Below are 15,197 nucleotides of genomic sequence, written 5' to 3'. Positions count from 1 at the left end.
AAGGAAAAGTTAAAACTCCCCATCTGCAGGTGGGAATATAAAGTATGAATTAGGACAAAGCTACAAGCTGACCCTGCTCCTGGCACTTGCTTAGCTTACCTTAAAAGGCAGATGTTTTCATTTCAGCTATTTAATTTTTGTTTCATCTATTTAAGAATATATTAACCCAATTTGTTAGGTAGAAGTATAAAAATGAAGTTATCTGGGCATACTCTGAAAGATCTGGAGTCCAAATTTCGAATGTAAAAGCTTTTCTGGACTAACATCTTGTATAGATATTTCTGTATTTGGAAATTTATTTTCGGTTTATCTTTACCCACTTCTAATATGGACTAAAATGGCACTGACTCTGGGAGAAGAGCGCAAACTCAAGGATGAGCTGTGCAATAGCTGTTCTGGATTAGCTATTGCAGACTATTTCCCTGTAGGGAAAACCCCTAAGTAAGACTTAAGAATAAGCTACTCTTACGAACAGCATCCTCCTCTCTTTAATTAGGGAAGATGTAAATGTTTTAATGTCTTGGAACTATTACTTTGTTAACTAATATTCATTTAAGTGAGATCCTTTTCCCTTGGGATTTTCTACCTATTGAAAGCGAAAAGATAGTTGAGACAGCTTTTCTTTTCTTATTTCTGTCATTAGTCACTGTAGAATTGAAGTTTAAATTACCTCCAGCTCTGCCTTCTTTACTTCTTTTCAATTGACCTCTCTCCACTTGCGGTCATCTTTGACTCATCTCTCTCCTCTGCCTGATCTACACCTGCAGTTCTCCATTCCCCCTGCAGCTAGGCCAAATCACATAGAAAAAATTACTCTGGGAGCTAAAATGTGTGGCTGTTCTTTGTAAGCTTTTCCATCCTAGTCTCTGTGCCAGTTATTATGGAACTTCATCCTACTAACATTGCAGACCTTATTTCCTACCATGACTTCTGTATGTCCAAGTTCTGACAATGACATTCCTGTGCCTTTTTTTTCCTTCCCACATTTTCCAGAAAGCTCCCTGATGCCAACATAGCAGTTTGTAGTCTCTATTTTCTATGTTTTTTAGAAACTCTTAAGAAATTCACAGAAACCACCCTATCAGCTTGAAGCTCTCTGTGTTTCATTTTATATGTTTTAGGGAGATCTCCAAATCACAGCATTCCCCTGCATCTTTCAATACACCTTGTTTTGTCCTTTTCTGGTTTAAACTCTAGTATAGTCCCAAGCACATCACTGCTGCTTTAAACAGTAGTGGTAATAAACATTCACTGAGGCTTTAGGTCTAAAGTCATAATCATTTTAGTTTGGTCCATATTGTAACAGAAATATAAGAAACTTCTTTTTAAAAGCAGCACTGCCAAATTTGACTGTTTGGTTGCTTTCCCCTTTCTGATTCTTTGCCTGTACTTGTCTGTTTTAATTCTAAGATCTTCAGATTAAATTTCTTTTCCTGTATTTATCAATAAGTACCAAGCACTATTCCAGGGCTATGGAAAACTTAGTCGTATATGAGTAACAAACTGTCTTGCTGGTTGTCAATTAGGCTGTTCCATGAACTCAGCTCTTGGATGCTCAGGAAGGCTCAAGTAACTCTGCCTATATACTTAGCCTATATATCCATGATGTGTCACGCATGGCACTGTTTGCTTGAGGTTTTTTGTTTGATTTCTGTGGCATTCCTTATGGGCAGGAGGTAAATTCCTGTGCATGGATGAGAGAATGTCATAACCCAGCTCTAGAATTAGCATCAACACACAGTCTGCATTTAACTGAGGTGCATTTTTCCCCTACAGTCTTGGAGGGGAACTTTAGCTTAACACCTTTAACTTCTGAAGGTCATTTAATAGCTTATACATGAGAAAAAGCATAGTTAGCATTTCTAAAGAGCTTGTAAACAGTTACTCTCTAGGTCAGATACCACAAAAATACAGTGCTTCTGTAATCATGCTTATTTTTCTCTCTTTGCCTCTAATCCCTTGCCATTTGTAGTGTTCCTCACGTATAGATTTGAAATAAAAAGTGGACATGCCATTGTTATTCATGAAAGTAAATCCATGTTTATCCTATTTGACTAGTAATATTAATTTACTCCCAGTAAAAGATTATTGTCAACAGAAGAAGAATGAGAAGCGTGAACTTACTCAGTTTAGAGCATTTATCAAAAAGAAGTGTAGTGAAGTAATACCACCAATATTTTACTTGAAAATAGTAGCATCAGTTGGATAAAATAGCATCATTATCGAGAATTAGGAGAAAAACAGAAATTGCTGAATAACAAGACCGAGAGGAGCTGTTTGGCATGTTGGGTTTATGAATCCAAGCCCAAGGAAATGAGTGAGTGCTCCCCACAGCCATCACCTCAGTGCTGACCTACAGAAACCACAAAACGACCTGCCAGCTGCTGCCATTCCTGTTGCTGGGGCAGGGCAAAGGCAAATGGGCACTTACTTGATACTACTTCCTGCCTGGAAGAATTTTCTGAGTGATCCTGGCTGCCCACCGGAAGAGTGCTTATTAGGATGAGGACAGGAATAGCTCTGGGATGAGACAACTCAACCCCTCATCATGATCATCACCTGTAACTACACGTTCTGTGTTGGGATGATTCACACCTCACATGGAGTGTTTGGGATTGTGGGATTGTGTACTTCAGCAGCTTTGCAATTCAGGGAAGGAAATGTATTTTACTTTATAAACACACCATAAATTTGATTTGAATTTTGCCATGTGGCATTATATTTTAGCACTTACTACTGTTAAGGCTACAGTAACCTCTATTCCTCTACAAACAGAAATAACTTTTTCCTTACAAATCTTGACTTATTTTACTGATTTTTTTTTTTTCTGAGATCAGTGTTTCCTGTGTTGAATTCTGTGAGGTGGTGAATGGTGAAGAATTGTCCCTTGCAGAAATAAAAGTGCTTTTCTCTTTAGCATGTGACCTTGCTTTGGTGTGCAATGTTGCTGCAGAAGTATTTGTCTGTTGGACATTTGTCTGCTTTCCTGTGTGCATGGGTTTCCCCCAGTAAACTCACCCATTCTCTAATATATTTATTTAATTATTAGGGTTTTGTTTGGTTTATTTGTTTGGGGTTTGTTGGGTTTTTTAACGTTAAAGTACCAACAATCAAAGAATGTTATTTAAATTGTCTCCCTGTGGAGATAATGCTGGCATTTTGATTTCAAAACCAGAAGAGGAATCTTCCAGAAATTATTTCAAACAATTTGCTATGAATGAATAGGATCTGATGTGAAATCATCTTTGGATTAAATGCTTTGGGAGAAAGTTGTGTTAAAATCAACATGAACTTTATTCTGCAAACACAAATTAACAGGAGGTGCTGATGCCAGGGCTCAGTTAGTGTAGCACTTTGCATTTGTCTTCACCATTCTTATTTTCACTCCATTTAGTGCTAGTAGGAATGACTGAAATTATACTTCAATCTTGTGGAAAAAATAATTTCCCTGAGAGAGAATATTATTTTTCTTTCTCCGAAGAGATAATATTTAATAGTTATTGCTTTCACATTGTGCCTCGGATTTGTGAAATAAGCACAGCAGATCTTTTCTGTGTGAGCTGTCCTACAGTTACTGGAGTGCTCAGAAAAACATCTACCCTGTGTGTGTGAATGGCTGAAATACCTCTCACACACATACAGCAAAGAATGTGAAATCCTCAGTTTCACATTGGGTTAGAAGTTCAATGAATAATACAGGATAAAGATGATGATGATAAATTTTGAAAGAAAATAAGAATAAGTGTTGACTGGAGATCTAAATAATAAGATTGCATGTAGGTCTGTAGATACAATGCAGCCAAATAAGTAACCTGGAGTAGGAGCCTTTCATTTTTATTTAGAAATGTTTCAAAGTAGGGGTTTTTTCTTCTTTCATCTTCACTGTGCCATATTTAAAACTATTTTGCTCTGGTGTGCACCGCACTTCCCGCTTTACATTTCTAATTAAAATGTTTGTTGCTATTTGGAACCTCACTGTGTGAAATTAAATAAACACTTTTTTAACATCCATAAAATAAATCAAACATTTTTTTCTCATCTGAAAGACACACAATTCAGTCACAGCAAGCTTATTTCTCTGTTTCTTTTGTTTTCTTTTTTTCATCTGCCTGGTAAGCTAATTTTCTGCTGAAGAACTACTGGTTAAAACTCTTACTTGTTTTGCTATGTGGACTTTATCTTTTCCCAGCACTGTATGCAAAATACTTCAATTTTAAGTGTTCAAAGATTTTCACTGAGAAGAGTGATACTGCCCACACAAGCTAGCACTATTATTTCTCTCAAACATAAAATGAAAGAGAGTGTTTTAAGTAGCATATCAGGCCTCTTATTTACAGAGATTAACAGATTCCTTTACTTGGATTATTATGATTCCTGCCTCTAGGATTCGAGAACCTGGCAAATGTAGCATCCCTCATCCTGCTGATGAGCCGATGCAGAATCCAGGCCAGTACTGCAAGGGGAAAACAATATAAATGTGCAGTAGTGGTGCATGACTGCTACATTATAAAGGAAATATGTATAAATTACATGGACGGTATTTAAATGCATGTACTTTATTTTTGTATCATTCATGTCATAAAACTTCTAAAATTTTAATTATTTATGTATTTATTTTAGCGAAAGTAATTGGTTTTACTTCATACAAAATACTTCCAGAAATCTTTTCTTGCAATCCAAGGCTAAGTGCTTAGTCCAAGATTTATGGGAAGTATTTAACATTGAATGGACTCTACAGCCTGCCATGTGGTATTACAGCTCCGTCTTTTCAGATCCACTGCCCTGTCCCGTCCTCCGCAAATCTGACATTTGTTCCACCCTTTGCTGAGGAAACTCCTCCAGCTTTTGCTTTCCCATCCCATACAAATGTTTTGTTAAAATGTTTTGATGTCACCTTTCAGGGTTCCAGAGATCTGCTGCTCGTCAGGAAGGAATCTCAGCAGATTCCTTTAAATGGAATGCTAAAGCACGATATGCACTATATTTACTACCATGTGGCTACTTACCAGATAGAAAAACAATTGGCAGAATACCATCTTCTTGGGGAAAAAAAAAAGTTTTGATTATTAGACTTCTTATCTTTCAAAAGCATTGTACTAGCATTATTAACATTTCTGTAGTTGTGTGTCTCTCTGCTTTAGTTTTCCAGTTAGTGGCATGAAGATTGAATAATAAAACTAATTTCTGACAGAGAAACCCAAATCTTCCCTCTCAGATGGAAGAGAATATTCATTTTTCCCCTTCAGAATGCTGAATACCAGATACATTCAGCAGAACTGGAAGGCAGAATGAAGAGGTCTCTTGGTTTGGTTCTCTTCCTGCAAGAGGCACATGAGGCCACTGATGCATGAGAAGCAGCTTATCTGTTCCAATCTACAGAGAAATGTTTCTCTTGTTTTCAGCCAGAATATGAACAGCAGTGTCTAGAAAGGTTTCCTTTAAGCCTTATGTGTTTAAACATTATGCCAAAACCTAGTTTTGAAAGGCAACAAAGAGTTTCTGTCCTTGCAGGAACTTTTTCCTAGTTTAGAAATGAGTTATATACAGCAACCAGACCTACCCTAGACTTCATTTCAAGGGTTTGCTCTCAAAATTATGTGAAGCTAGGAAGCTTCTCGTCTCAAGACTCATCAGATTAGTCTTCCAAAATGCAGGATTTTACTCCCTTTGAAATTCAAGGTAGTGATCATCATTTTGTCTTTTGCTCTAAGAAGGAGGGACAAAATTACGAATTGGGTACAGTTTACTTGCTGACTCTCAAACAGTCATATGGAAACATTTATTTTTCTGTGACTATTTCCATTGCTGTTTTCCTCCAGTCACTTCTATGGAGTTGTAAAACCCGTGTTTCACATATTTTTCCTCTTTATTGCTGTAACCTTCAAGGCCAGTCTCTCTTCAGAATTTAATAGTGCTTTCAAGCTCTCACCTCTCATATGCTTGATTATTGTGTAGGTCTTCATGACTTTCCTGTAGCTTTTGAAGAGTTGTCCAGAGAAAAATACTGGTTTGCGTCAAAATATGTAGCAGAATAATGCAGTACATTGAAACCTGCCACAGGAAGACAGAAATCTGAGTCCCAGAGGGCCTCAAGGCTCATTTCACTGAAGTTATGGAAGCTTTGAAGACTTGCTTGGGCAAGATTTCTGTTTCACACATTTGAAAGGGAGCTACCTGGGTGTCTGTACATACTCTTAGGGAAAACTGCAGAACAAACAGTAACACTTCACTTTGTCTTTATTTGGGGTTGGAGAGCTCTGTGGTCACAGTAATACTTTGTCCACAATTACCTCTTTTAGGAGTTTCCTTGCCATGCGCTTTAACACCCTAACACACTTCAGCAGCTCTAACATCTGCAGAGTAGTCACTGCAATGTTTTGTGGGCATAAAATGATTACTTGCAGAGGCTGAGGCATTGGTGAGGGAATGGTTGAGGTGAGAAAATGTTTTTCAGACTATAATAGTAATGTAATCTTTTATTTCCTCTTTGATACATATTTTCATGGATCTCTGTTGAGATTGGTTGATGTGGTTTTCACAGGTTGGACTCATTGGCTCGTCTAAAAGTAGCAAAGATTTTTGTGTTAATTGTCATCTGGTTTCCAGCTAGAGAATTGTAATAATCCTTTTTTTCTTTCTTTTGAATGAGAAACCCTTTTGCTGACAAAATAAGTAAACTGTCAGAACAAAATATCCTATCAGTCCGATCAACATCCCAAAAAGCTTGTTTATAAATTTATCAGTTACTTTAGAAGTAATGGGTGGTATGCCAAAAAACAATCTGAATTTCTTATTCTCCTTTACAGGACGAAAGGCTAAATTGCATGTTCAGTTGGTCTTGTCATCTGTGGAAATCAAATTTAAATTGCTCTACCATTATGTGTGCCTTTCTGTTTTCAACCTGAAATTTTTAGATTTCCTTCCTCACCCTCTCTCTACCTTTTAATCACATTTTTTACCCTTTCTGTGCTTTCATACCACCTGGACTCAAGGGGCTTCCAAAAGTTGTGGCAGGTCAGCAGCTTTAATTTACAGTGTGGAGATTGTTGTGGGAATACCTGAGGGCAGGTTCGGCTCAGGTTCACATTTTCCTTTCAGTCTTTATTTCTGCATGAACAAACACCAGCAAGTTTCTGACTGACTTCCACTACTGTCATTCTTCTAAAGACACAGGTTTTCTCTCTATTTTTTATGAAATAGCTTTTCGTAAGCTCATCTGTAACTTAATTACAGCTGGTTTTTCTCCCATGGTTTCCCTGCTCAAATCCTGTACAACAGCTCTCATTCAAACCTATTTATCATAGTACATGAATCTTCAGCCGTCTCCACTGCTGCCTCCACCACTTAAGGGTACTTCCCATGTTTCACACTACAGATTCTTGCTGTTTGCCAGCTGCTGTCTTTTTATCACATTCTGCCTTTGTGTTCCTCCTCCCTTTAACTATCAAGTACCCCGTAATGGTTCCCCCTTTTCTGCTATCACAAATTCATTTTTTCTTCATCTAAAACTGTATGGCACCGAAGAACATCTACCACCTACTCATTTGGCAGTGTATAGCAGGTGCTGTTTTAACCTGCCATTGTTTCTACCACTACAGTGTAATATTTTCTGTTACCATGGCCCAGAGCAAATGATCAAAAATGCTCTATGCTCAGAGTAACTTACTATAGATTTTCCCTGGAATTTTGGGATTTTTACCCCACCCCCCTTGTGAATAGTTAGTTATTCTTTTATATCAGTCATCTGCTCCTTTCTCCTCTTAACATCACTGTTAGGACCATCCCCTCTTTTATCTTCTGTTCTGCTAACCTGTTACATTGGTCCAGACAAACGAATATGGCTCAAAGTCTATTGCAGACTTCTTTTTATCAAATGAATTAACCTTTTCAATGTTCAAAGAGTAGATTTCAGAGCTCCGTTTCAAGAATTGTTTGTGACTGACCCACACGAAAGCGCATTTGCAGCAGTCTATTTTTAAGAGTAAATCACTACAATGAGTACCAAAAAGGCTTTGGATTTTTGCCAGGTGCTGAGCTATGTCCGCACGGAGTGGGACCCTCTCGATGCCAGGTTCAGCTCTGTCCAGCCCGAGCAGGTGCTGACGGTGGAGCACTCGGTGTCCTCAGCCAAGGAGCCCATGGCCGACAGCTGCGTCTACAAGTGTGTCCGGAACAGAATCCAGTGCACCACCGTCACCAGGATCCCGCTGCGAGCCAGGGCCATCAGCTGCTGCAGAGATGTGACGGAAGACAAACTGGTGCTAGGCTGTGAAGACTCATCAGTAGTTCTGTACGAAGCCTACAACCAAGTGACTCTGTTGGCCCAAGCAGAGCTGCTCCCCGCTGTAATAACCTACCACCCCTCCGGAGCCGTGCTGGTGGTCGGCAGCTCTCAAGGGGAGCTGCAGCTTTTTGACACAGCACTGTCCCCAATTAAAATTCAGCTCTTGGCACAGGACTATTCACCTGAGGCAACTCTGCAATTCAGTAAACACTGTGAAGTGCCCACCAGCCTCATCCAGATCCAGTGGGCTGCTCTACCAGTTGCATTTCCCAACCCCGACAGCATGTATATTCACGACCTTTTGTTGGTTAGATTTGACAAAGGACCCTTGGGAGTACTTCAGTTTAAACTTGGTAAGTTACCAAGCACATATGTTGAACCTTGAGCTGTCAAAGAAACATCTGTACCCCATAAGGTTTGGAACATCCTAATTTTAGATATATGAGACCATAGTCTTGAAAGCAGATTGTTCCAAAGATACTTGAAGATACCAAGGAGTTCTTTATGCTTCACAATAACTTTATACCTTTTCATACAGGGTCTGACAGAATAGGACCCTGATCTGCTGTCTAATCAGCATCCCATAATATTCCTCACTACTTCAATAAAGCATAACAATTTTTCATCTGGAAATTTCATTTAATTGGTGGCATATAATTTTAGGAATTGTATTCATTCTGTAGTAATAACCCTTACAAGTTAAAATAAGCTATATTTAATAGTAGAATAGTAATGCTATTTTCCTTACCAAATTTTTTTTTTTGCATGTATGATGTATATTTGTCCAATATTCTGTTCTTCCTGGCTTCAGTACATGAAATTGCACCTTTTCTTCCTTTGAAGACTTTCCACAGAAGAAGGAGAATTTTCATAACCTTCAGAGCAGTTTGGTCTCTCAATTAATTTGCAAGGACTTGTGAATAGAAGAAGTAATAATGCTAATTTTAGAATTTATATAACACTTCTCATTTTAGGTGTAAATAGACTTTAAAGAGTAAAACCACAACTAACTTCCTTTTACAAGCAGAAAAACAAGAAGCAGTAAAGGAAACCTAAATGGCTTTCCAAGAGTTACACAGTGGCTGAATTAAGAATAAAACCCCTGCAGTGGCTCATCAGTGAGAACTGTATTCATTTCATTCAAGTCAGGCAAGTTACAGTGGTGCGAGCCCATTGTGAGAGCTGAAAAAACAATCATGCTTAAACCCTCTGACTCCCAAGACTGTGTTTCAGCAGGGCAGACAGCCATCCTGGAAAATTTCAGCATTTTGCCCATTGTCTGTCCAAGAAAACAGGATTACTTCTGTAGATCTTCATGGGAGTTTTTAATGATTCTTTTGTATAAAGCTATTGAGATTAGGAAGAAACCTCTTTTATAAAAAAAATCAAAAACAAAAACAGCACTCCAAAAGACTCAAAATAACAACCTGGGTGATAGTAAGATTTGAAAATCTACTTTATTTCTTTACTTAATGAGATATACACGTACTTCTGTGGGGAAAAATCTGTCTAAAATTACCACAGACCTAAAAATTTGAAAGACTGAATTAAAAAATTTAACCAAGTGTGCCACTGCAAGAAGGATGTTAGCAACAAAAAAAATATTAGATTGACTTACAGTTGTGTACTTTTTAAAAAGCTGATCCAGAATATTGCTATTATCTAAAAAAACTATTTAAAAACCCGTTTACAGGTTACCATTTATTTTGCACTTATTCGCTGCAATAAGTTCAATGACAGGTTTAATAGTTACAGAGTACCCCAGAACACTAATTATAACAGCTGTTTGATGGTTTTGTGCATGTTGGCCATTTTACAAAAAAACAAACCCTCTAAATTATCTCCGTCCTGATTTGGCTGGGATGGAGTTGAGCAAGAGGCACTCTACCCACCTCTACCTTGCTTTTCTTCAGTCCTCCCTGGTGAGGTTTTCTCACAACAGCTTTCCACAAAGCACAGCTTTCCCCTTGCTATCTTTAGCACATTTATGTTCTTACCAAGGCAAGCAGGCTCTCAGTACAGGGATTTAGAGGCCTTTCCTGCTAATTGCCAGCTTGTAAACTTAATTGGACTGTCTCCCTGGGCACCGTTCCTAAATCAATTAGGCAGTGAGTTGGCTGTCACCTCTTTTTCCCAAGCAGGTTGCCTGGAAGCGCACCACCCAGGAGAAGTCAAGCATCCAAATGGGAAGATGTTGACCTCTGCAGCTGAAAGTTATCACATTTTAAAATTCATTCTGTATAATTACTGTAAAATCTCTTCTAGGAAGAAGGCAAAGCTCTCTCCCTTCTTCCCTCTCTCCCTCCTTGTAGTCCATCGTGCAAAAATGCGCTGCTCTCTATTTCATCCTGGTGTTCAGCTTTACACCTCATCTCCTCCATTTGCCACAATGCCATGGGAACACTGGTGGTTAGTGATTCCCTCTTCACAGTCTCAGCAGTTTTTAGGTTTCTGCTGTTTAAGAAATAAGGCAGAATAAATAAATTAATTAATTTATTGCATTAATAAATTATAGCAAAAATTTAGGAGCTCATGACAACAAGACCCAGACAAGTTTGCAGGACTGAAAGAAAATCCATAAGCAATACATGGTTTGGAATTGTTTCCCACAGAAGTCTGTTAAGAAACTGTCTCAGTGAGAATAGGCAAATATATTTTTAACTACCAGCTACATTATGGTTTTGGACCATAGTTCTGTGAATCTCCATTGTGCTGTCTATGCAGATTTATTTCAGGAAAAAGTCAAATATACCCTCAAACACTAATGACAAATATTTTTGGTGTCTAATGCCAGACTCATTTCAAAAAGCGGCTTCTTGTCATTGATGTCGGATCTCAGATAATGCCAAACGTGGTACTGGTGCCAGTGGTTCAGAATTGCTGGCCTCTAAAGGCATTTTACATATATTATTATATTTAGTTAATATAAAAATAAATATTTTCATCTTCACTGAGAGGTTAATGTGGAGATTGCCCAGCTCCTGTAATACTTTAAAAACACTAAACATTTAGGTAGGAAGAATAAAGTCTTCCATAACTGTTAAATATTAACAAGTAGAACATGTCTGTTACCCAGTGTCCATAGGCTTTAATACGTACAAATATCAGGTGAAATATGATAGAGAGCCTTTCTTTAATTATGCCCCAAAAAATTAAGTACTTCCCTGTTACAAATATGTAAGGTTTTTCCTCAAAAACATCAGTTCTGTATATTCAAGTTCTCAGCAGGTTACTTCTTCTCAAGCTATAGTCAGATGTTTTCCTCCACTTTTTTTTTCTCACTTCTTATTTTGCATCACAAACAGTGTTCACATTTTTGAAAGTTTTGTGAGGTATGTTTTATATATAACAGGTCTGCTTTTCTCTGTTATCAGGCTTTGTTTTCCCCAGCCAGTTCTATGGTTTTAATACCAGTGTCAAAATTCAGCTTGTTCCCTTTCTCATCAGAACTTTTTCCATATGTTTAGTTTCAACAATCAGAATATAAATTGAAAAAATTTAAAAAAACAACTATGTTTTTATTTAAAGAGAGAGAAACAGTAAATTTATTCTGGTCTCTTTCTAATATCTGGAGGAGTACTTATAAAGTACTCTATCAGAGCAACCCAAAGTGAGCAGAACTTGCTAAAATGCCACGCGTGGCCTATGCCTATGATCATGTGGTTAGTCAGAGACAGTAAAGAGCATTACTTCCTGCAGCTTTTCAGTCATCTTTTCTGTTTAGAAGCTGACATCTACAAGTCAAGAAACATTCTTGTGGCAAACTTGTTCTTGGTTTCATGTGCAACTTGTTCTTGGTTTCAAAGGTCTGTAATATTAAGATGTTGATAACTTCCATGGTATCCCCACAGAAAAAATGCTCCACTTAGAGAGTATTGCGAAGCTAGAAGGAAGTTCCAGAGCAGCTGCAATGTGGAGAGTAATTGAGTAAGAATTGCTTTGAGGTTGGAGCTGCTCTACACTTGTATGCATAGATATATCTGTGGGAGACAAATGCTGGGGTTTAGTGTTGTCCAGCAGTACTTCCTACAGGAGGGAGACGCTGTGAAAGTGAATTTATTGCCTACCTTACAATAGTGATAAACTGCAAATAAACTTGTTCTACTTTGTCTAAGCTGAACTTCATTTCGTGATGTTGTCACCTGTGACTTTTGGCTACATTCATTCAACATCCATGTATGAAGTTCACTGATGATTTTTGTCTGCTGTCCAGCACCCTCAGTCTAAGTATACCAAAATAGTAAGGTGCTATCTCATATAAAAAATTCGATACTGAAACCCATCAACTTAATTTTCAATTATAGCAATTATTTTTAACTGTTCTGAAAAGGAGTCAGCTACTGTTTTACATATTCTGTGTAAAAGTATAAACCCATTATCTCTGGTTGTAATATTTCTTGTTGAAGGTGTGATCACAAGAGGACAACTGGGCCCTGTGGAAATCATCCACCAGTACATTCGTTATGATGAGATACAGGAGGCAATTAATGTCCTGAGCACCATGAACTGGAACACGATGGGTCAGCAGTGCTTTATCTGCCTGAGTGCCATTTGCAACCACCTCCTTAAACAAAAGCTTACACCAGCCAGAGAAGGTAAGAGACTGTTTATATTTCTAATGCGTTTTTGTGGTGTCTTGGTAATTCGTGTGTGGATTATGACAATGTATTTATTGACTGTATAAAGAGACATCCAGACAGTCAGCCAGATTATGGTGCCTCATAACCACATGTCATTGTAGACAAGTCATTTCAATAAAATCTGGACCAATGTGTTGACTACATTTTAGTTTGTATCAATAGTGATACTAAAATAATGCATATTGTAGTATATATATACTGTAGGCATTTCTTGATGTATATAGCACTAACATTATTAACTATTAACTATAGCACTATTATTATTCATTACATTCTGTAAATTTAAATTATGTTACAGACAAGAGTTAGTTAATACAGGATTAAAATGTTTGTGCTATATTCATGCTGAGACAGCACCAACTTAAGGAGGGATGTTTTCCTGCAACGGGGACAAGAGATTTTAGTATGTTTTTTAAGGTGCTTTCAAAGGGTCATTCTTTCATTACAAGATGCAAAGGCCTTGAATACACTATCCTCTGCTGCCTCCTTTAGGATTAAAGCATTTGTCCTCACTGTAATCTAGCCCCCTGCAGCAGTAGCTAGGGTCCCTCAGAAGAAATTCTGAGTTTTAGGTTTAGCCCCATCTCTGCTGAAGCGTGGTGTGGTGCCTTCCTCTTGATTTGCTGTCTATCTTGAAACTCAATAGACTTCAAGATTTTGAGTGCCTTGATTTAGTGAAGGTGTTATCTTCCAGTCTAGCAGGCAGACAGCTGGAAACCGGGCATCTTTTGTGGCAAAAGAGAACACTTAGGATTCTGGTGTGTTTGATGATAGAAAAACTCCAAGGTGTCCTACATGGCTGCCAAGCCATCAGTTATCCCATTTCGTGGGGTCTGATTAAAAAAATCTCTGTGTTGCAAACATGACATATATACTCTAAATAAAACGTGCTTTGAAAAGGACCTGTGAAAAGGGCTGACTATGAAACTCTTCTAAAAATATTATAAACAGATGTCTGTGTTTCCCCCATGCAGCTCCTTAACACTGTTTACAGCAGAAAGAATTTTATTCCATCCAGGAGTTATTCTATCTAAGTCTAACAAATTTGGCATGGTAATTTGTTTTCTTTTTTATTAACAAAACCCAGTGGGACCTTTTATTTATAGTAATGGGGCAGTTATCTTTGAGATCTTTATCCTGCCTTCAACATCAAGCTGGGCTATTTAATGAATGTATAACTGTGCTAGTAGTTACTCATATTCCATGTTGGTTGAAATATTTCAGAAGTACAAAACATGCTGTCAAGAAAACAGCAATGGCAAGAGACTATGCCTTGTTTTTCTATTTTAATCTAAATTGACTGCTGCTTTGAAAGAAAATACCTTTAAAGTCCGACTTATCTTACTATCTAGATTGGAGAAAACATGAAACTAATTTACTAACGGTTTGCCTGTGTAACTAACACAGTACTATTAGCACATTTAGTGCTATCAAGCCTAATAAAATCAAATGTAACTATGCTTGGAAGTAAAGAAACATTATCACTAAATACAGAAATTCCTAGTTCAAACAAACATTAGTAACGGCAAATCAGTGAGATTCTGTCTGCCTAATGAGACAATAGGTCATATTTTGCTTTTAAAACAACATAAATATACAGCAAATACATATATAGCAAATTCTCCCTTTCCTGCCTATAAGACCTCGTACTACATTGTTAACTCTCAAGCAAAAGTTGAAGGGCATAAATATTATTGATCATTTAATTTCCTTTCAGCTAAGCATGTGGGACACAGAAGTATACTGTATCTTTACTTGTATTGTTTATAGTTTTGTATTAAAAACGTAGAAAAACGCCTAAGAGCTTGATCTGTGGAGTATAGCAGTCAGAAAGTATTTAAAGAAGAGAGAACTTGTGTAACAAAAGGGCTTTATTTTATTGATTACAAGGGAGGTTATCCTGTTTCCCACCACTATGTGCTGTCAAACCCTTAGGGTTTCTAGACTCTTTTATTTAAAATTTTTAAAGAACTGTGGGCCGAAGGAGGTTCCTTAGACCTCAAGGCCATCACAAAGAGGGTTCTGTTACCCGCTGACCTAACACAATAATCCCTGAAAAACTGAACTCCCTTGTTGTTTGCCTAAGAGGACAAAGACGGTTTGAGCTAATTGAGAGTTGATCTCTACTGGACGATCTTGTTCAAGCTGTATTACTCTCATGAGTCACTTTTAGTTGTAGGCTGCTGGTGAGAACTTGATGTGTTATAGACTTCTTTATCCTTTTGATAGCTTTTGTTGCTCAAAGTCATTGTCAGCTCTGCCTCCAAGCCAAA

The 15,197-nt window shown here is 37.7% G+C and overlaps 1 protein-coding gene across 17 annotated transcripts in view; it reads left to right on the top strand.

Annotated features, from left to right (window-relative positions):
- Positions 1-15,197, top strand: part of LOC121668662 (WD repeat containing planar cell polarity effector) — a 149,524-nt gene that overhangs the window by 68,277 nt on the left and 66,050 nt on the right. For all 17 annotated transcript variants that reach the window (XR_006017504.1, XR_006017505.1, XM_042036625.1 and 14 more), the window contains 2 exons: positions 8,028-8,637; positions 12,691-12,879. Coding sequence is in view for 15 of the 17 variants with exons in the window: in XM_042036625.1 (XP_041892559.1) it covers positions 8,028-8,637; positions 12,691-12,879 (799 nt within the window). In the remaining 2 variants the exon portion in view is untranslated. The remainder of the gene's footprint in view (positions 1-8,027; positions 8,638-12,690; positions 12,880-15,197) is intronic.

This window comes from Corvus kubaryi, unplaced genomic scaffold (genome assembly GCF_017639235.1).
Source record: "Corvus kubaryi isolate FWS band 111438036 unplaced genomic scaffold, C.kubaryi_AGA036_p1.0 37386, whole genome shotgun sequence".
Lineage (NCBI taxonomy): Eukaryota > Metazoa > Chordata > Aves > Passeriformes > Corvidae > Corvus > Corvus kubaryi.
This window is presented reverse-complemented; position numbering and strand designations above follow the sequence as displayed.